Here is a 21842-nt window from a genome sequence, read left to right as displayed (position 1 = left end):
AGAGTATTAAGTAGATGAAAAAAATGACAAGTGTCTCCATGAGATATATGGGTTCCAGATATGAGAAAATTTGGCGAGGTGATGGTATTTAAGAGCAGTCAAGCGATAGAGAGTACAAACCCTGTTGAGGCGATTCAGCAACTCAGAAGATGGAGGCAAAGGCCTCTTCCAGTTTGCTGCTATTTCCATTTTAGCAGCCGTACAGACCTGTTGGATGAGAATTTGATTGTGAGGTGTTAGCGTATCTTAAATACAAAGGAAGTGCCTGTTCCTTGGTGAGATGAATCGGAAAGGCAAGAATCTCTGTTGGGATCCTGGAGACATACCGCCATAAAGATTGGATGAGAGTACAATCCCACCATAAGTGTAAATATGTGCCCTGCTGATGACAGTTCCACCAGCAGTAAGGATCGTTAGATGGACGAAAATGATGCAGACGGGTAGGAGTGAGATACCAGCGGTAGAGTAGCTTGTAATTTAGCTTCTATAATCCGAGCTGAGATGGAACTTTGTGAGAGTCGCGTAAATATTTAAGGTTTTTTTTTTTATCTACCGACATTCGCAGGAACATCATGCTGGCTTACATCGAACAATATTAACAGAAACAAGAAATTATTTTTTTTATTTAATTTTTATATACCGAATTTTTCATGCAAACATATCAAACCGGTTTACAGTAGCTAACAAATATTCATTTAAAAATATTTGCATTTCCAAAAGAAAAAAGGAAGTAAATACATAGTTTCATAATTTAAATAAAATAGAATATTAAACTAAATAATCATAATATTTAAACTGATAGAGAGGCAGTGCAATAAGAGCAGAGATAATAAATTAAAAAATATACATTACCTTGATATATTTAGTAGTCAGAGATCGTTAAGTTAGTAGCTCCTGATAGGCTTGTTTAAATAGCCATGTTTTAATGCCCTTTTTAAATATTTCAATGTCTGTTTCCAATCTTAGTTCTTATGGAATAGAGTTCCATAGTTGTGGCCCAGCAATATAAATAGTTCTTTCTCTAACATTATTTAGATGCGCAATTTTTGGGGAAGGAATTGGTAACATTCCTGTACCTGTTGATCTGGTAGTTCTTGAAGGGATATGGAAATGAAGTGATGGGGTTAACCATTCAATTTTATCATTGTAGAGTGTTTTATGAATTAGGGACAGGATTTTATGCTGAGCCCTGTATTTAACAGGCAACCAGTGAAGGTCCTTTAATATTGGGGTAATATGATCAGATCTTCTAGTTCCTGTTAAAAGTTTAGCCGCTGAGTTCTGCAGAAACTGTAATGGTCTTGTGATATTTGCTGGTAGGCCTAGAAATAATGAATTGCAGTAGTCTAATTTTGATAAAACAAGTGCTTGCAGAACTGTTCTAAAATCTTTTGGGAATAAAAGTGGTTTTAATCTCTTAAGGACATTTAATTTAAAATAACATAGAACAAGAGAGGAGGAACAGGGTCTTAAGGCAGTAAAGGGTAATTAATAGTTAAATTGAACATCAACAATGTTAAATAATATAAAATATAGGCTAGAGCAATTTGGAGCAACACAAATAAGTGGGGGAGTGTTGGGTAGTGATCAAAGGATAAGGCGAGTTACATAAATCAAAGCGAGACAGTAGGCATTAAGGTGATTCAAAATATTGATTAGCTAAAGAGGTGAATAAATGACCCATTCTTCCTCAGAGAGCAATTTACCCAAATCATGCTCCCAAGCCACGATATGTGTGGGTTTAGTTGGTGGGCGAGCCACCAATAGCTGGTAGATTTTAGAAATCAGACCTCTAGGCGAGTTAGGGTTGGTACAATATCCCTCAAATAAGGATCTCTCATGGGATAGGAGATTTCGTGCATGAATCTTGTGGATAAAATGTTGGAGTTGCATATATGGTAGAAACTCTGCCTTGGTAAGATTGTAATCCTCCTGGAGTGTAGTGAAGGAAATAAAGGATCCTTGTGAATAAAGGTGAAAGATTTGAGTTATACCCTGAGATTTCCAGGTGAGATAAGTGGATTTCGGGAGGCCAGGGGCAAATGTCTGGTTATAAATAAAGAAGACTGATAAAAGTAGTCCACCTCCCCCACCAGCGGTCATTTCCATAAGTGCCAAACATTAAGGGTGTGGCTGGTGCATGGAGACATGGTGGTCATTGGTCCCCAGGTGTTGCTCGGTTGCCATATTAGATATCCAGCAGGCAACTTTGTTCTATCTGTGTCCAAGATTTGACATCTTTAGTTCTGTGCCAATCTATGATGGGTTGAATCTGTGCAGCTGCATAATACCAAGTAAGATTAGGAAGTCCTAAGCCACCAGGGGCTTTAGTTTGAAAAAAGAGTTGCTCTGGCTACCCTAGGAGGTCTGCATTTCCACAGAAAATGAAGTAGTTTCTTCTGCCACATTTTTAGTGTTACATTGCTAACTGGGATAGGTAAGGTTTGAAAAAGGTACAGTAAGCGTGGGAGTACATTCATTTTTAATGTTGCCAAACGGCCCAACCATGTTAAAGGAAGAGAATTCCACCTGATTAGGTCCTGATCAATACTATGGATGAGGGGAGTATAATTAAGTTGGAACAGATCAGAGATCTGCTTTCCAAGATACGCCCCCAAATACTTAAGCTTTGTAGGTGCCCATTTGAAGGGGTGGAAAGACTGGAGTTGAGAAATCACTTGGGATGGGCAAGAGATATTCAAAATTTCTGATTTGTCCCAATTGATTTTGAAGCCAGATACAGCACTATAGTGGGCAAGCTCCATTTCAATCTCTTGTAAAGAGGTAGAGGGATGACTAACCTTGAACAAGATATAATCTGCAAATAGCGATAGTTTATATTGCTGGGAGCGGAGGGAAAAGCCTAATATTTTGGGATTATTTCGTATGTGAATGGCTACGGGTTCAAGGAAAATAGCAAAAAGAATTGGGGAGAGCAGGCAACCCTGTCTGGTTTCCCGTTGAATCTTGAAGGGGGGTGAGTATTGACCATTTATTTTTAGGCAGGCTGTAGGAGAGTTGTATAGCACTTGCAACCAATTTTGAAATGGGGCCCCAAAGTCCATAATGGTAAGTGTGCGAAAAAGAAAAGGCCAATGGACCATGTCAAAGGCCTTTTTGGCATCGATGGCCAGTAGGAGATGATCTGATGATTGTTGGGTAATACCCCAGAGAATATTTATGATCTTTTGTATGTTGTCACTGGCCATGCGTCCTGGGATAAAGCCCGCTTGGTCAGAGTGAATAATTTGGGCTATGAAGCAGTTTAACCTATCTGCTAAGATTTTGGCGAGTAGCTTAAGATCTAAATTAATCAAAGATATGGGCCGATAAAAGGCGCACAGAGCAGGATCTCTACCTGGTTTAGCAATAATAGTGATGCCTGCTTTATTCGAATCTGGTAACAGTGAACCCCTCTGTGTGTAGGTAACTGAAGTGTTTTTGGATATGGGAAACCAGAAGTGATCCAAAGGCTTTATAAAATTTTGCCGTAAGACCATCGGGACCTGGAGCCTTGCCCACTTTAAGATTTTTATTGGCCAAGAGAATCTCTGTAGTTGTGATTTCTGCATTAAGCAAATCACACATGTCTCTGGAGAGATGCAGGAGATCAATAGATTGTAAATATCTATCGATCTCGGGGATTTGGAAATGGGATTCTGCCGCATATAAGTTTTGATAGAATTTTAGGAATAATTGTGTTATGGCCGAGTTAGTGGAGACTATTTGGTCCTGATCGTTTTTTATTTTGAGAATGTGGTTTTGATAGGTGAGCTTTTTCAATTGGTGTGCTAGAATTTTGCCAGCCTTATTTCCCCTTCAAAATAGGTTTGTCGGGTTATATTAAGGTGATGTGCTATTTGATCAGTCTCCAATCGACGTAGATCTTCCCTAGCCTTTGTTAATTTGGTCAATACATCTTGGGAACCAAATTTAATATGTTGAGAAGTGAGTAGCGAAATTTGATCCCTAGATGAGAACAGGCTGCATCCTTTTGGCATTTTATAAAGGAGGAATGGGAAATAAAATGTCCCCGTATATAAGATTTAAAACAATCCCATACTAGTATCGGTGACTCTACCGCGGCAGCATTATCTTGGTAGAATTCTCGAATTTCCTTGGAGGTAGGTTGTATAAAAGAGAGATCTTGGAGAATAGAGTCGTTAAGCCTCCAAAATTGGCTACCATGATTGCCCCCAGTAAGATGAAACGATATTGAGGCAGGGGCATGGTCTGACCACGTAATTATACCCACCTCTGCTGTACGTATAGAATGGTACAATGATTTATCCACCAAGAGATAATCTATTTGAGAATATGAGTTGTGTGCCTTGGAGTAATAGGAATATGAGTGCGAGTGGGAATATTTCACCCGCCATGCATCCACCAAGTTATGGTCCACAAGTAACTCCTTAAGTGCCCGGGTGTGGGTCATTGCAGTGTGTGAGTGACCTTTAGAAGTATCTAAATGCGGGAAAATTACCACATTAAGATCATAGAAACCTAGAAATGACAGCAGAAGACGACCAAATGGCCCATCCAGTCTGCCCAGCAGGTTTTGCACTTTTTTTCTCATATTTAACTGTTACTCTTGGCTCTTAGTAACCTTTTTGTTCTATTTCCCTTCCACCCCCACTATTAATGTAGAGAGCAGTGTTGGAACTGCATCTAAGTGAAATATCTAGCTTAATTAATTAGGGGTAGTAACCACTGCAATAAACAAGCTACACCTATGCTTATTTGTTTACCCAGACTATGTAATTAAGTCCTTGTTGGTTGTCTGTATATAGATCCACTTTTCTTCATTCCCCCTGCCATTGAAGCAGAGAGTTATGCTGGATATGCATTGAAAGTGAAGTATCAGACTTTCTCCCCTGCCGTTGAAGCAGAAAGCTATGCTGGATATGCGTGAAGTATCAGACTTTCTCCCCTGCCGTTGAAGCAGAAAGCTATGCTGGATATGCGTGAAGTATCAGACTTTCTCCCCTGCCGTTGAAGCAGAAAGCTATGCTGGATATGCGTGAAGTATCAGACTTTCTCCCCTGCCGTTGAAGCAGAAAGCTATGCTGGATATGCGTGAAGTATCAGACTTTCTCCCCTGTCGTTGAAGCAGAAAGCTATGCTGGATATGCGTGAAGTATCAGACTTTCTCCCCTGCCGTTGAAGCAGAGAGCTATGCTGGATATGCGTGAAGTATCAGACTTTCTCCCCTGCCGTTGAAGCAGAGAGCTATGCTGGATATGCGTGAAGTATCAGACTTTCTCCCCTGCCGTTGAAGCAGAGAGCTATGCTGGATATGCGTGAAGTATCAGACTTTCTCCCCTGCCGTTGAAGCAGAGAGCTATGCTGGATGTGTGTGAAGTATCAGACTTTCTCCCCTGCCGTTGAAGCAGAGAGCTATGCTGGATATGCGTGAAGTATCAGACTTTCTCCCCTGCCGTTGAAGCAGAGAGCTATGCTGGATATGCACGAAGTTATCAGTCTTTCTCCCCTGCCGTTGAAGCAGAGAGCTATGCTGGATATGCGTGAAGTATCAGTCTTTCTCCCCTGATCACCTCCCACAATCAATTTTCCAGTGGTGTGTTGTACTAAGAGGTGGTGTATTTGCTTAAAAAAATGCAGCCTGGTCCTTGTTAGGAGCATATATATTGGGTAGGGTAAGCTCTGAATCATTTATCATAATACAAAGCAGTAGATATTGACCCTTTGGATCCTTAATACAACGTGTACATTCAAAAACTAATTGAGAAGCGAAAAGGATGCCCACCCAAACATACTTAGCCATTTTGTTATTTGCAGAGTAATATTGATTAGTATATGTAGAAGACTTCATGAGGCAATCATGCCTACTTGAGAGATGAGTCTCCTGGACAAATACTATGTCTGGAGATGAGACTCCCAATTCTTTATAGAAAAAGGATCGTTTTTGTGGGAAGTTTAATCCTTTAGCATTAATTGAGAGCAGTTTTAAAACCGTCATAGCTTAGGTTTTTCTGGGGAAGCTGTAAACAAGAAAAAACCTCCATTATCATTTCTCAATATCCATTAACAGGATTTGCCCATGTCTCCAATGAGTAAATCCACTGGCATGTATATAGAAATATGTATAAAGGCTTATACTGATTTCCTGAAGACAATATATGAAATCATATTTAGCCAAAAAGAAAAATACAGTATATTACAAAAATTGGTCAAATATATTTTGTACCCCGTAAGGATAGCACGAGTCCCTTGGGGATTTAAGGTATCCCCTACTATGGTGAGTGAGCCTACAGAACCCTCCATGTAGACTTGCACCATTTCCTATGTGGGGGTGTGTGAGTGTCACTCGCAGGAGGCAAGTCTCTCCACCTTCTCTTGTTTTTGAATACCACAGATTATAACTTAGTATACAACAAACATGTAAACAATAGACTAAATAGAATAGAAGAGCAAACATTGCGAACTTAAATTGTGCAGAAAAATATCTAGAATGCTGCCCAACTCATCAGTACTGTTCCTTGGTACTCAGGTTGCTAGAGAAATTAATCTCCACTATTACCATAGATGGATAACTGATATATTTCAGGCAGGACCTTGGCTGTTTGCAGAGCTGCCAGATTGACGGCGCAGTCTGCTGTTTCTTTTGTCTACACACTGCCAGGCTGGGAATGGGAGTCGAGGTGCTGGCCCCCTGGGAGCTATTGCCGTTTCCTGTGAGCTGGTAAAGCCACATTTAGTAAGTGTTGGCAGCACTTCAGTAGGAGACAGAGCTTTGTGAGTTGTGCCTTCCAGCGGTACTTTATATTTTTTGTGTGGAGAAACAATAATTTCCCTAAAAGACTGTCTGCTCTGCAGGGTAGCTGTTGATAGATCAGGAAAAATGGCGATGTTGCTTCCCTCCCAGGACCACGCATTGTGAGCTCTGGCCGCTGTGGCTATCAGTTTTTACTGAGTAATCGTTAAAGCAAATGATTATGACCCTGGTGCGATTAGGTAGTGGGGCCTTAAGAGCCCAATGTGCCCGGTCAAGCTTTATTTCCGGGGGGATAAAATTTTCCAAATCGTGGATGGCAATGAGCATGTGTTGACAAAATTGCTGAATAAGGGCTGGGCAGTTTTCAGTGGTCTCAGCCTCTGGAAACCCCCTTAATCAGAGATTACTCCTGCGAGAGCGGTTTTCAAGGTCAGCTAGCTTGGATACTAGCTGAGATATCTCTGCCCGCAGTGCTTCATATGCATTCGTGTTGGTATTCGTTTGTTCTGCCTGGCTATCAATGCGCCCATCTAGCTCATCGACACGATGCCCCATACAGGTCAGTTCCTCCCGCATCTCCTCTATGTGTGTCAAAAGTTCTTGACGGTAGGACTTAATATCAGCGAACCATTCGCGGAATTCCGCCCTTGACGGTTGGTCAGATTCCCGAGCGCTCGGTTGCTCTGAGCCAGACTTTAGGGCATCAGAGCTTTGAGCCCGCGACTTGGCGCCATCTTGGGCTTCAGCGTCGCCGTCAGCGAGGCCGTCTAGCGTGCGTTTCCCTTCTTTAGTGAAAGAGAAGCGGTGGAAATCAATATTTTTCTATTTGATCGCCATGGCGGGATACTTAGCTGTGTTCCCAAAAGGATTAGAGTGTGATTTGATGCGCTGGGTAGATAGATGTTTGTTGATTGGTTGAGTCGGTGGGAGCTCAGGAATTAAGCGGCCATCGCTGCTCGTGACGTCATGATCCCCCCCCCCCCCGAGTCACCTGCACATTTTATATGTGAAATGAATCTACGATGCCCATGTTTACTGCAGTCTATGGAGAGACAGGTATTTTATTATGTGCATATTCCACTTATGAAAGTACTTGTGTTGCAGACCGTAACCACTTCGCCGACACCTCCACCAGTTTCACCTACCTGTAAATCCTACATTACTTAACCCAGATAAGTGTGATTTCATTTCTGTGACTCCGCAGGAGATTGTAAGCAGAATAGGCGTATACATTAAGAAAATACTAGCTCCTAAACCACCTCCCCTTTTTTTCTGTTTACATTTTCAAGCGACACTGCTAATAAATGCACAATTCAGGGTTTTACAAAATCCTGCTCACGCATGTACATGCTACTTTCATGCCTAAGTTCCGTGTTTACCTACTGAAACATTTTGAAAATTGTCCACTAATAGAAGGTAATTTAACTTGCCATATAGCTGTAAAGTCTGTATGCACTGCACACAGACTATTTTCAAAACTAATTTATGTAAGTAGGCTCGCTTTGAAAATCGAGGTAATTGAGTAGATGCACAAATTATTTTGCACAAAGCAAGGTGTAACTTAACATGCAGAGGAGATAATTTTCAAAGGAGTCATGCATGTAAATGTAAAACTATTGTAGCAATTTTCAAAAGTGCACTTAAAGATGAATTTTAAAAGGCCTACGTGCACTGAAGCTGGGAGATACACAAGTCCGGCTGCCATGCACCGTGCAGATTTTGAAAAGCATGCTAGCATGTGCATATTTCCCAGTCTGCACACAATTTTTTTTTTTTTTTTAACAAAAAAGGATGGGGCATGGGCATTCCTGGTCCGTAACCTGAAGTATTTGCATAAGTATTTACATGTATAACAGCACGCCAAGATCTCCTACCATGTAACTTTACTTCTGTTATGGATGGTGTATAAGTTTTAAAATAAAAAAAAAAGAAATCAGGACTAATCAGCGGGTTTTGAAGGGTCGGTACTAATAGGGTAAAAGAGAGGAAGGTTAATGTGTGTGGGGTGGGGGGGGGGGGGGGGGGAAGAGGGAGGGTTTAGGAAGTCCTAGCCTCTAGCTGGGCACAGACAAGAACCAATTTTCCTTTTCTCTAATCTGCTAATTTTCATTCCTGGAATAACAAGTGGGTTTCGCATCCTTACTAGCAGGTGGACGCAGAGAGAAAAAAAACCCAACACACTGCTACATAAGAGTGCCACCTGCAGTCCTCAATATTGAACTGTACCCAAGCCAAGATGAATGCCCAGCAACACTAAATGAACTCCACTGTCTAAGGCAAGCACGAAAAAGGCTGGACTCCCTGAGCTGGAGCTGTTACCTCTTATAAGGAATTGAAAACTTTCAACCAAACAAGGTGAACTACATAGCTGCACTATTTATGATCAAATACCTCAGAGTCTTTCAAAGTTATGGGGACGAGCTTCTGGACTGATTTATGGTAGACCAGGAACGAAAATTAGCAGATAAGAACCAATTTTCCTTTCCTGATCCTACCCCAGATCAGTCCAGATAAATGGGCTGTCCCTAAGCACCTCTACATTGGGTGGGAATTTAAAAAGACCAACACGCAACACACTTTCTCCACAGGAAGCATCTTCCAGAGTCCGCAAAGCACAGATTGACCTTCTGGGACCGGTGCTTTTCAATATATTCATAAATGATCTGGAAAGGAGTACGACGAGTGAGGTAATCAAATTTGCAGATGATACAAAATTATTCAGAGTAGTTAAATCGCAAGCAGATTGTGATAAATTGCAGGAGGAACTTGCGAGACTGGAAAATTTGGCATCCAAATGGCAGATGAAATTTAATGTGGATAAGTGCAAGGTGATGCATTTAGGGAAAAATAACCCATGCTGTAGTTAAACGATGTTAGGTTCCATATTAGGAGCTATCACCCAGGAAAGAGATCTAGGCATCATAGTGGATAATACATTGAAATCATCAGCTCAGTGTGCTGCAGCAGTCAAAAAAGCAAACAATGTTAGGAATTATTAGGAAGGGAATGGTGAATAAAACAGAAAATGTCATGATGCCTCTGTATCGCTCCATGGTGAGACTGCACCTTGAATACTGTGTACAATTCTGGTCGCTGCATCTCAAAAAAGATATAGTTGCGCTGGAGAAGTACAGAGAAGGGCAACCAAAATGATAAAGGGAATGGATCAGCTCCCCTATGAGGAAAGACTAAAGACGTCAGGGCTGTTCAGCTTGGAGAAGAGATGGCTGAGGGGGGATATGATAAAGGTCGTTAAAATCATGAGAGGTCTAGACAGGTAAATGTGAATCGGTTATTTACTCTTTCGGATAATAGAAGGACATGAAGTTAGCATGTGGCACATTTAAAACTAATCGGAGAAAATTCTTTTTCACTCAACACACAATTAAACTCTGGAATTTGTTGCCAGGGGATCTGGTTTGTGCAGTTAGTATAGCTGGGTTTAAAAAAGGATTGGATAAAGTCCATTACTTGCTATTGCTCAAGTTGACTTAGAAAATAGCCACTGCTAGTACTGGCATCAGTAGCATGGGATATACTTAGTTTTTGGATACTTGCCAGGTACTTGTAGCCTGGATTGGCCACTGTTAGAAACAGGATTCTGGGCTTGATGGACCCTTGGACTGACCCAGTATGGCAATTTCTTATGTTCAGATCCACAATGAGATGGAAGGTGCCCTCCTTCTTCGGAGCTACAAAATAGATCGAGTACCTTCCAAGCCCCTGCTCGGGAACTGGTACTACGGGGTTGAGACTTTTTGTAATTGCTGCAACATTTCTTGCACTGCCTCCCACATGCCATAGGATGTGCAATGGGACACTATGTACGCCTTTGCCAGGACATGAAAATTCTAAGGCGTAGCAGTCTCTTATCACCTCCAGCACCCAATGATGTGTGGTGATCCTGATTCACTCCTCGTAAAACAGGGTAAATCTCCCCCCAGCAGCCTCAACCGAAGAGTGAATAAGGCTGGTGTCACTGGGAGGCCTTAACTCCCCTGGCTCCTTGTCCAGGACTTTCTTGAAAAGGCCTACGTGCTCCTCGAATGGACTGCTACCTTCCCGCTTGTCTTTAGGAGGAAGTCGAGGAGCTCCTGTTGGAACAAATCTCCTCATCCCAAAAGCAAACGCAAGGTAGAAAAGTCTATGGGCCAGGCTTCTTATACGCCGGCAACTTCAACTCTCCCAAGTGATTCATCAATTGCTCAAGATCTTCCCCAAACAGCAGCTTTCCTTTAAAGGGTAGATTACACAGATGTGACTTGACCCACACCTCAGCCAACCAATTACACAGCCACAAAGGTTTCCATGCTGCAACTGCAGAGACCATAAACCTGGTGGAAGTCCTGACCAACTTGTACAGTGCATCCATCACATAGACCACCCCCACTTCCAAATGGGTTGCCTGTTTGGCCTTGGCCAAAGGTCCCAACTCCTTCTTCTGCACCCATCACAGACAGTCCTGCTAACATGAGGCTACTACAGATTGAGGTCTTGGCTTTCAGTCTGTGAGCAGCAAACACCCTCTTCAACTGAATCTACCAATTTCCTATCTTGGACATCTTTCAAGGTGGCCAAACCCGCCACTAGAATAGTCTTCATCTTGGTCACCACTGAGAATGAAGCATCCACCTTTGGCATCAATAGTTCCAGCATTTCCTTGGGCAAAGGATACAACTTCGCCATTGCTCCACTGACCTTCAGCTCCGCTTCCGAGGAGTCCCACTGCCAGATCTCCAGCTTCTTTATCTTAGGAAGAAGAAAGGATTTTTGAGGACCCTGCAGGCTATCCAGGACCGGGTCCACTCCATTATCAGATTCCTCCTGTGCAACCTTAATCCCCAGCTCATCCAGAACCGGAGGAAGCAGTGGACCACCTAGGGTCATCCCCTGAGTTACAGGCAACTCCTGGGACTGCGCCTGACCAGTGCCATCAGGAACAGATGCCCTCATATCATCAACCGGATCATCTGTCAGGTCATTTGCAGGATCAGTTCCAGAAACCCCCCGAGGATCCTCTTCTTCATCAGAAGCCGTAGAGGACTCTCTGTACTCTCTTGAACACTTCTAAGGCCCAGTGGGACAGCTGCCGCTTACTTCCTACCCCCTTTCTTGCCTAAAAATACCTTGTGAAGTAGAAGGACAAAGTCTGCAGAAAACGGCTCTGAGTCACTAACATCCCCACTGACCATTTGTTCAGACTGTTTTTCTATACTGTCCCGATCACCAGGGACTCCCTCCACCATCGGTGACAGTGGAGGAGAATCCCTGGCCTCCCTGGAAGCTGCATGCTTGAGAGCACGCAGTGACAAAATGGCCACCATTCCCTCAGAATCCTCCGAGGTCTCCACCACAATCCCAGAAGATTTGGTGACCTGCTGGGATGAAGCCTCTGCAGAGGTTCCCTCACCCCCAGCAACACAAGCGGTACACAGCGCGTCTGCAGACAGACCTGATCCAATCTTCCTGCAGGCCCAACAAACCTTCCTGCAGCCTGCACCATGCGGTCTTATGCACTCAGCCGTGAAGCGCAATCAGAATAGTCTCTTACGAGCTCGCTTTCCTGCCCTGGGCAAACAAAAGCGTATGCTCCCCAGCTCACCCTCCTGCATCGGCCCTTGTGGCCCAGACACCAGCAGTATGCTCCTTCACACCGCACTGCTGCTTTCCTGGCTGTCAGCTGCACACTACTTTTTTTTTTTTTTTTAAAGATACAGTTCCCAAGGAAAGAAAAAAGGAGGGTACTGTGAGAGGATCAAAGAAGAGCTGAGGGAACCAGAAGTCCTGGCTTTCAACCTGCTGGATGCTTCAGGTCAAAATTGCCAGGAATAGCCAACCCCCCGCTCACCCAGCTCTACCTGAGGAATAGCCCATGAAGGCACCTAACACCGCGAAGAGCTAATTCATTTTCTCTCTTCTTTATTTTTCTTTATTTATTTTTAACTCCAGACTGCAGGTTTCGCACCTCTACCATCTGCAGGAGACAGAGAAATACTGAGGATGGTCGGTGCCAATCAGTTATGCAGCAGTGTCTCAATGTTTTGTTTTTTTTTCTGTTTCCATCTGCCGGTAGGAATGCAAAACCTACTTCTCTGGACTGATCTGGGGCATGATCAGGAAATGGTAACTGTCATCACGTGTATCTAATGAAATCCGCCTGCATTTGCGCACACAAGCGTGCATCCATACAAAACTGTGCGAAAACCATATTTTATATCATATGCGCATATGTTATAAAATAGCCGGGTCCACTGCTGCGAACCGGCATACACGTGTATATGTATGACCACATGCCTGTTTAAAAGTTACCGTCTTAAACCGCACTTATGTGCAAAACCTAGTGATTCAATGGCATATACTGTCGCAATTTTCAAAAGCCCTCTATGAGACAGTGCCCCTATTGTTCCCCGATTTGCCGAGTCCACCTTAAATTTCTTAAGGAGAGTATGATCTATGGGTGGGATCCTGCGGGGCAGGTGGGGCTCACAGGGCATAAGAGCTGAGATCCAGGTGGGGATGACCAGACCAGGCCTAGGACTCCAGGAGGAAGGCAGCTCCTGTAATGTAACGTAACATTGTCCAAACACTGAGCTGAGAAGAAACTGAACTGTGACTATTGAAGGAAGCAGTACTGAACTGTAAGTAAAGAGAGTATGCTATTCTGAAGGGAAGACAATCTACTGTTGAGTGATTGTGAAGCTGTTTTAAGAAAGGCTGGAATCAGACTAGTTTGTCTCTAGGCCTGTGGGAATCACCGCTCATTCCTACATCCACTTCTGTGCATAAAGTGCATTCACATGTGTAAACCCCAGTTTTAAACATGTTAATTCTTTTGAGAATTATCTTTTAAAATCCAAGGATGCACCAGGCCCCAACTCTAGCCCCAGAACACCTCTTTCTCCTTTTACCTTTTCTCAGTACATGTAAAACTGGTTTACACATGCACTGTTTACATGCAGGAGCCTCTGATTTTTCAAACCACCTACAAGCATAAAGCAGGATTTTGTACACACAAGTTGCATTGAAAATCAAACCCACAAAGCCTTAAGCTATAAATTCACATTATAGGACATAAATACTTTCACATGGAGTCTTCAGCTGTTACTTACCTTAGCCAACGCTTTTGTAAATCTGAAATTTTCTTGAGAAGGAGGTAGGGGCTGGAGAGACATCTCGGACCGAGGGAGCTTTTCCTCCCTGGGGAAAGCCTTCTGGTCTGTTCTCATAAAGGTTTTCTGATAGAATTGGTGAGGCCATTGTAAAGGGAAAATACTTTTTCATAGTTACTGTTTTTATAAGAGCAGTAATGAGCTTACCAGACCACATGGGTCAAACCTGAAGAAGGCACCTGTGCATTCTCAAATACCCCCAAAATCATCTATGAATAATTCTTCCAGAAGTCCAATAACAGGTTATAACCTTCCCAGAATCCAGCTTTCTCCAAGAACAAGATGGTTACTGTAACTGTGTTATCAAAAAGAGGATAAATGTTTGTGTGAGCGCTATAACAATTATTTAACACTTCTCCTCCCTGTTTTATTATTGTGGTGACATGCCTGGTTAGGGCTGGCTCTTTAAGCAAACCTCTTAAAAGAAAAGTGATACATAAGAGTAGGAAGTCTTGTCCCTTTCCCGCATACTGTTTTTGATAATGTTATAACTTTATAAAAATGTTGTTGTATAACAATATTTTTCTGTCTGCATGTACTCCTGATTGGATTTTTTGTATGTTTTCATTGTAAACCACTTGGATAAAGTGTTTTACAGGCCCTAGATTCTCCAAATACATACTCCATGATTTTTTGAAATGCAGGCTGTCCTGTTGCTACTGCTGGGAGCACAACGGTGATAATGATCTGACCTGTAGGGCTTAAAATGGCCTAATCTGACATGAAGGCTATCATTGTTTTTAAATGATTAGAAGCTTGCTGGTTAAAAGCCCTTAAGTCTTACCTTTTGCAGTTCAAGGGTCCTCTCTGCCCTTTTTTTTTTTTTTTAAACCAAGTAAACAAAGGTAATGAAGATTTAAAAGAAGATCCTTTCTCCTTTCACAGTAGCATAGTAATAATGGCAGAAAAATACCAAATGTTCTGTCTACTCTGCCTAGCCAAATATCTCATGGTAGTAACTGCTGCTCCGTGCAGGTTACCACCAAGCCTTATGTATATATGCTCTAAACTGGCTCAGTCAAATAGCCCTCTACTGAGAATGAGAGCATTACCAAATGTTGGCTTGCTACTCTGTAAAAATTACAGGAGAATTGCCTAAACAACTTGAATGTCTTAGATATCTACTCTAAATTGGCTCAAGCAAGAACCTTCTAATGGGAATGGGAGCAGAAAAAAATGGTGGCTCGCTATTCTGTAAAGATTGCAGATGCATGGCCCAAACATTAATAAAAAAATTAAAAAAATAAGTAACTTCAAATGATATGCCAGACCAGTAAGCTAAATACTATTGATAGAGCAGCAGTTTTTCCATTAGCTGAAGGCAGCGAATACTGGCTCAAGCTGATTTGTGCTCAATGGATGTAGCAGTGATGTCACAGATCTGAAAAAAATGTTCTCTGCCTAACTCAGCTGGATGAGGGACTAAACCCAATCATTCTGGAATGATGTAGCAGAAAGAAAACGAATTGCACATTGAAAGGATATTAGCATTAACTGGCAGGAAAAGTGTCTCTGCTTCTGTATGTATCTCAATCCTATGGTCTACCTTTCCCATTTCTTCATGGCTGTCTGATCTCGTCATCATAGCATACAACTCAACTTCCAAGTTAGTCTTCATTCCTGCTGCCAACTACAAGGAGAAAAGGTAGTAAATGAGGGACCATATTAAAGGATGGTTAGTAGTTTCAGCTGTATGAGTTTTGATCGACCATAAATAAAAATAATTTAAGGAGTTGCTACAGGATTTCATTTGGCTGATCATGTTAAAATACACAATATTCTCCAACTGTGATCCCATTCTCTCCTGACACTCTTTCCCACTTATGTTGTGGCTCTTCTACTGCCAGAGTGCTAATTCAATCCCCGACCACCCCCCCTCCCCCCTGCCATCCTCATTTTCGAGCCCACCAAAAAACAATTATTTAAATCTACCCCTTGGTTTTGTCATGCCACCCATGATAATGCAGAGTACAATGTTAATGGGCTTCTTGACAGGAACTTGTAAATGGAGAGGTGAGAGTGTACTCTGGTGTTCCCTTAGCAGGAATCTCATAGGCTAAAGAAAAACACACCACCATAGTATTGCCTCTCCGTACCAGTAATTTAATTTCCTAAAAATAAATATACACATTTACTTACAGGCCCAGGTGAGTAAATCACTCGCAATCCTGTGCTAGGTGGGGGCTGCTTCACCCAAAACCTGGTAGGAGGAATGTACACAATCAGTATGCTACCTGGAATGGCAAGGGGGAATGCAGGAAACTTAACCTACAAGTACACCAAATTCCTTGAATTGCATGTGTAAATGACGGCAAACATTTTCTAGAGAATAGCAATGTTTATAACAATGTTATGGGCTGGAGCAATGATTCTGGCTCAAGCTGGTTACAAAGTACTAAAACACAGGCAGCAGAAAACCAATGCAATTTATTAGCCCATGGACTAATAAAATGTAAAAGCCTCATTTTAAAACATGCCCAAAAAACTTTCCAATTTAGTAGTTGAGAAAAATGTTGCCCGTTTCATAAATCCTATTAATTCAAGGGTTTTATTTGAAGCACATTTGGTAGACCTAAACTCTGGAAGAGCTTGACACATTGTGTGATCACAAGCCGCTAAACAGCTTCCAGCGTGTTAAGTCCTGAATCACCTTGAATACCTCAGGGAGACGATCACAGAAGTTGCAAAATCTGTTTGAAACTCTTAAAAAAATTGTTCTCTGTGTGTAGACAATCTATCACTGGGATTTCGTGGTGTGATACCACTACAGGCAAAATATACAAGGCACGAGAACACTCTTGTTTGTACAACTTCTAACGTGGTTTATATGATCATTTGACCGTGTGACAAAAAATATATTGGTAGGACATCCCCACCCTGTGCAGAAATGCATTATTGAACATCGCAGCTGTATATCAACTAACAAGCTACAAGCACCAATGGTCCAACACCCTGTGCAGCTAGCCCATACATTTGCGGTTCTTAAGTGGCATGTGATTGAATGTGTACACAGTAATAAATATGGGGGTGATCTTGCATATTTTCTTAATTTCAGGGAACAGTTTTGGATTTTTCATTTAAATACTATATTCCCTTATTGCCTTAACAATGTAATAGACTGGTATTCTCTGCTTTAAATTGGTACTTTTATTTTTGCTCATTTAAGTTCTTGATATGTTACGTCAGTTGATTATTGGGCCACGACCCAATATAATCAGGCATTAGCTGGCCATGATTTACTTTGAATTCCAGTAGGAATGCCACTTTGTGACCATGCCAGTGAGTCTACATCCAGGTATCCCATAATAGTTTGGTTATGTATATATTTTATTAACAAAGAATGTGTTCTCTTTTCAGACTTTATTTTGAAACTGCACCCTGACGAAGAATGGAAGTTCGAAACATGGTCCCATGTTGGGCTGAAATGGAACACTACGGAATTGTTGTCAGATTAGATCCGGTTGGTGTTATTTTGATGCACATTGCAAATCTGAAAGATAAGTTTGTTGGACTTTACTCTAAAAAATGTTTTAATTGCAAGATAAAAATAACTAAATAATCTTTTTTGTGATAACGTTTTAGACTGATGATTATATATAAGGCAGAAGACAGCAGTAATGTTTTGAACACATTCACTCTGATGCCTAGTATGAAGGTCTAATTCATTCATTACTATCTGTTGATGAGATGGATATAGATGAAAACCAGGTTTTGGGATCAAATTTCTTTTATGGAGGAAATAGAGATGGATGGCTTATGGTAAACAAATTTACTGCTATTAATAAACATATGGATGAATTTCAAGGAAATACAAATTGGGCTGGGTTTACAGCCATCTTTGTTTGCTTTTCTTAGCCTTCGTTAAAACAAATATTTAGAAATCCATTTAGGTGTAATCTTTATGGAGGCATTTTGAATAGCCTAGTCTGTGGGCACTTTTAGCCCATGTACATTGCAGGTAAGTTCAAAGGAGAAACTTGTTTCATTTATACAGCCTGCATGTTACAATTGCTCCCATGCTGTGTGCCTCCTATTTGTATGGACGGCCAAGCCAAGGTGAAATAGCAGGAGAATTTGAAAATCAAATGTAGGCATGCCGTTTTACACCCCTGTAAATGCCTCTTCTTGACCCAGCTGAAATCCCATAAGCTCTGAAAGCTGGCCAGTATTTTGAGCCGTGCAGAGGAGAGTCATCACACACAACTAAATGGCTTTCAAAATGTCCTCCTTATGGTGTGGGGCCTGTGGAGCAAAGCTTTTGCTGTATCTGGTTTAGCCCTGTGTTTTCACAGAGAAATCGGGAGCAATATTTGCACTAGAACTAAACTGGAGCATATTTAATAAATCTGCCGCTTAGTGGGGTGTTGTCAGAGTTGTTTAATATTTTACAACTGTTGGTTGCATTTCTTTTTATCTCAGATATACAATTAATAAAATAAGTGGAAGATCAGTGGCATAATGCTAATTATATCTGACCTGAGGAAGTCCACACCAATGTTCTTCATAGCAACATTGACAGAGTGGATGCGGCCTTCTTTGAGAACCCCAAATTCCACTTTGTGTGGGAGGAAATGAAAACCACTAGAATGAGGTTTCATGTTCTTTGCATCTGACATTGCTCTGTTTTTCCACAACCCAGGAGTTGCCACATCAACCTGTAATCAAAGACAGGGGAGTTAGGGGATCTAGATAGATAGATATTTTCAGTTAAAAACAAAAATCCCTATAGCTGGAAATAAGAAATTTTATCCAAATTTCTAAAAGTGAGTGCACAATAAAAGCTATTAAATAAATAAATAAATAAATAAATAAATAAAAACCCTACTTTTAAAAAATATATATTTTCTCAGGCCAATAAATGTAGCAAAGCACTTAGGAAACATTTTGACTTCTTTGTGAACTCACCAAGGCCTATTTTAAACAGCACAAGATAATTCTGGGGACTATGTTCCCAATGCTGTCACAAAGATATTAACAGAGCAAAGCTATTTTTTTTTTTCACACATTTTTAAGCATTTAACATGAAACACAAAGACCATCAAAGTCAGCCTATCCACATTTCTTGCTCAGCTTAATAGTTTCTTTCTCTTGCTCAGAGATCCTTTGTGCTTGTTCCATGTTTTCTTGGATTCTGTTTCCTGTACGCACCCAGACAAGTCCAGACTCCTGGGTTTTGCCTCCCTGCCAGCAAATGGAGACAAAGATTCACTGACATTATATATAACCCAGTGTGCCATCTGCAGTCCCTCAGTTTTTCTATCTTGAGCAGATGGTTGATGGTGTAAAACCTGCAGTCTGAACAAAGAGAAAAAAAAAACATGCTGAAGGTGCAGGCAGGCTTTACTTAGCTATATGGTAGGCGGTTCTTTTCCCGTGTGCATAGGCGTGTGTGTGCATGATTATCGCCATGTGGCAGTTGTATGTGCAGGGATCTGCGTGCGTAAGGCTGCGGCCTAGATTTGAGCACCTATTTGCATAGGTACTTGTGTATGTAAGGCTGTGATCTAGACTGGAGCGTGTATTTGTGCAGTTACTAGTGCACATACGACCATGGCCTATACGAGCACATATTTGCGCCTGTACTTGTGCGCATATGATCGTGACCTAGTCTTGAGCGCGTATTTACACACATCCTGGAGAGGTGTGCGTATTTGCCCAGGTGGCGTTGGTGGGTGTGCAGGCCACTTAGAGCAGAAGTTCAGGAGAGCTAGATTCTGGGGACAAACAAGTCCAAGCAACAGGTCCAAGCACCTTGCTATCTGTGAGGCTTTCCATCTGATAGCAATTCAGTCCTCACTCTCTCTCCATTTGTGTCAGTGCTATTTAGATGCTCAAAGTGATTTGACTTCTACACCTTTTGCCCATGTTGGGACATCCCCTCAGCCTATGGTGTCTCTGGAGGGGATAATAGTGGGAGGCGAGGCAACGGACAGTTCTCCTCCTCCCTTGTTCCTGAGGGCCGAAGCTTCTCCGAGAGAGAGGGGTTGGAGAGAGCAAGTTTGGGCCTATGGGCTCCGGTATAGATCCATCTTCCTTCTCCTGGGTGGAATGTTTCCAGGGCCTGCAGACCTTTCTGCAGGGGCTCCCAGCAAAGGCGAAGCAACGTACTATGTAAGGCTTGAGTGCTCGGGCCTTTCATTTGTCAGTCATGGCGGATAAATGGCACAGGGAGGCTGTCCTTGGTAATGTTCAAGAGGATAGGGATCACAAGACATCGGAGGATTCCAATGGGGAATTGGTTTTCTCATCTCTAGGAAAGGGAGCAATTGCATGTGATTGAGGGCCGCTTCAGACTCTGCTCAGATTTTTTCTCTTTTCACAGAGACATCTTGCTGAGATTTTTTGACTCAGACCCTCCCTGAACATGCTTGGTATAGCCCAAGTCTGTTGGCTCAGACCCAGAACACGCTTTGGTGGCTGAAGGTCAATTTTAAATTAAGCATCCTGTTTCTTTCCCCCCTGTATCCAATTCAAGAGATACTGTATTTAAAGAATGTAAATGGAGCTCTCAAGGTTCCCTGTTTCCGCATGGAGACTCTGAGGTCCAAGACTGAGGTCCATCATAGCTGCGGTTTGCAAGGAAGAATTCTTGACATCTGCCTTGATAGAGATATGTCTGCACATAGCCATCAGGCTGGAGCACCAGAGTTCCTGAGGTTCATGGTGCTAAAGGAACATTTTTGGTTTTCAGCCCTTTGGCTGGCAACAGCTCCACATACCTTCACCAAGGAGATGGTGCTTGGGGGCAGCTGCACTACAAAAAGAGGGTGTGTTGGTGCATCTGTATCTGGATGACTGGCTCATTTGTGTGAAATCAGAGGACCTCTCGACATTCAGTACAAAGGTACTTGAAGTTTCTAAGATAGGTGGTGAACCTAGCAATGAACCATTTAGTCCTCTTTCAAACTCTGGAGTATCTGGGAGCTCAGTTCGACACACTGGTGGGCTAGCGTGTTTCTCATGGACAGAGACTGCTGAAATTGCAGAGTCAGATTAGGCTTCTGCTAGAGCTTTCAGTGCCTAGGGTCTGGGATTATTAACAGGTTCTGGGTTCTAGGGCATTGATATTAGAATTAATGGATTGGGCATTCACTCATATGCGACCTCTGCAGAGGGCTCTTCTCTCCCACTGGAATTTGATATTGGAAGAGTTTCATCTTCCTCTTCCGTTAGAAGGGGAAGCCAGGGATAGTCTTTCATGGTGGCTTACTCACACCAATTTTAAGCATGGTGTGGAATTGGAGGTTCCGCATTGGGCAATAGTCATCACTGATGCAAGCCTCTCTGGATAGAGGGCGGTGTGGCAAGATTAGGCGGCACAAGGCCAGTGGTCAAAAAGGAGGCCTCATCATGGTCTATTGGTTAGATATGAGAGTGGTGCATTTTGCTTTGCTTGCCTGTCTGCCAATGTTACATGGCCATCCAGTATGGATCCTATCTGACAACGTGATGATGGTAGCCTTCATCAACTTTCAAGGCAGAACCAAGAATCAAGAGTGGCTTGAGAGGCCCGGGAGTTGATTCACTGGGCAGAGCAGCACTTGGAGCAGCTGGCAGTGTCTCAGATCGCCAGAGTGGATTTTCTCAGTCAGAGAAAGTTAGACTTCAGGGAATGGGAGCTGTCAGAAGCAGCAATGTATCTTACCTAGTGGTTAGAGCAGTGGGCTATGAACCAGGAGACCAGGGTCTGAGTCCCACTGTTGGTCCTTGTGACTTTGGGCAAGTCACTTTACCCTCCTTTGCCTCAGGTACAAATTTAGATTGTAAGCCCTCTGGGGATAGGGAAATACCTGCAGTACCTGAATGTAATCCACTTTGAAGTGCTGAAAAAAGTGGAATATAAATCTAAAATAAATAAAATAAAAATTATTCATGGAAGATGAGGGATTCCCGACCAAAGAGCACATCAAGGCATTGTGGTTTTACAGCCACTGAAC

The 21842-nt window shown here is 42.3% G+C and overlaps 1 protein-coding gene across 2 annotated transcripts in view; it reads right to left on the bottom strand.

Moving 5' to 3' along the window:
* Positions 1-21842, bottom strand: part of SPAG17 (sperm associated antigen 17) — a 289254-nt gene that overhangs the window by 736 nt on the left and 266676 nt on the right. For both annotated transcript variants that reach the window (XM_029577979.1, XM_029577980.1), the window contains 4 exons: positions 18382-18560; positions 16045-16105; positions 15391-15535; positions 13846-13983 (listed from right to left, as the gene is read on the bottom strand). In XM_029577979.1, coding sequence (XP_029433839.1) covers positions 13847-13983; positions 15391-15535; positions 16045-16105; positions 18382-18560 — 522 coding nt within the window. In that variant the 3' untranslated portion in view covers position 13846. The remainder of the gene's footprint in view (positions 1-13845; positions 13984-15390; positions 15536-16044; positions 16106-18381; positions 18561-21842) is intronic.

Source organism: Rhinatrema bivittatum, chromosome 15 (assembly GCF_901001135.1).
Source record: "Rhinatrema bivittatum chromosome 15, aRhiBiv1.1, whole genome shotgun sequence".
Taxonomy (NCBI): Eukaryota; Metazoa; Chordata; class Amphibia; order Gymnophiona; family Rhinatrematidae; genus Rhinatrema; species Rhinatrema bivittatum.
This window is presented reverse-complemented; position numbering and strand designations above follow the sequence as displayed.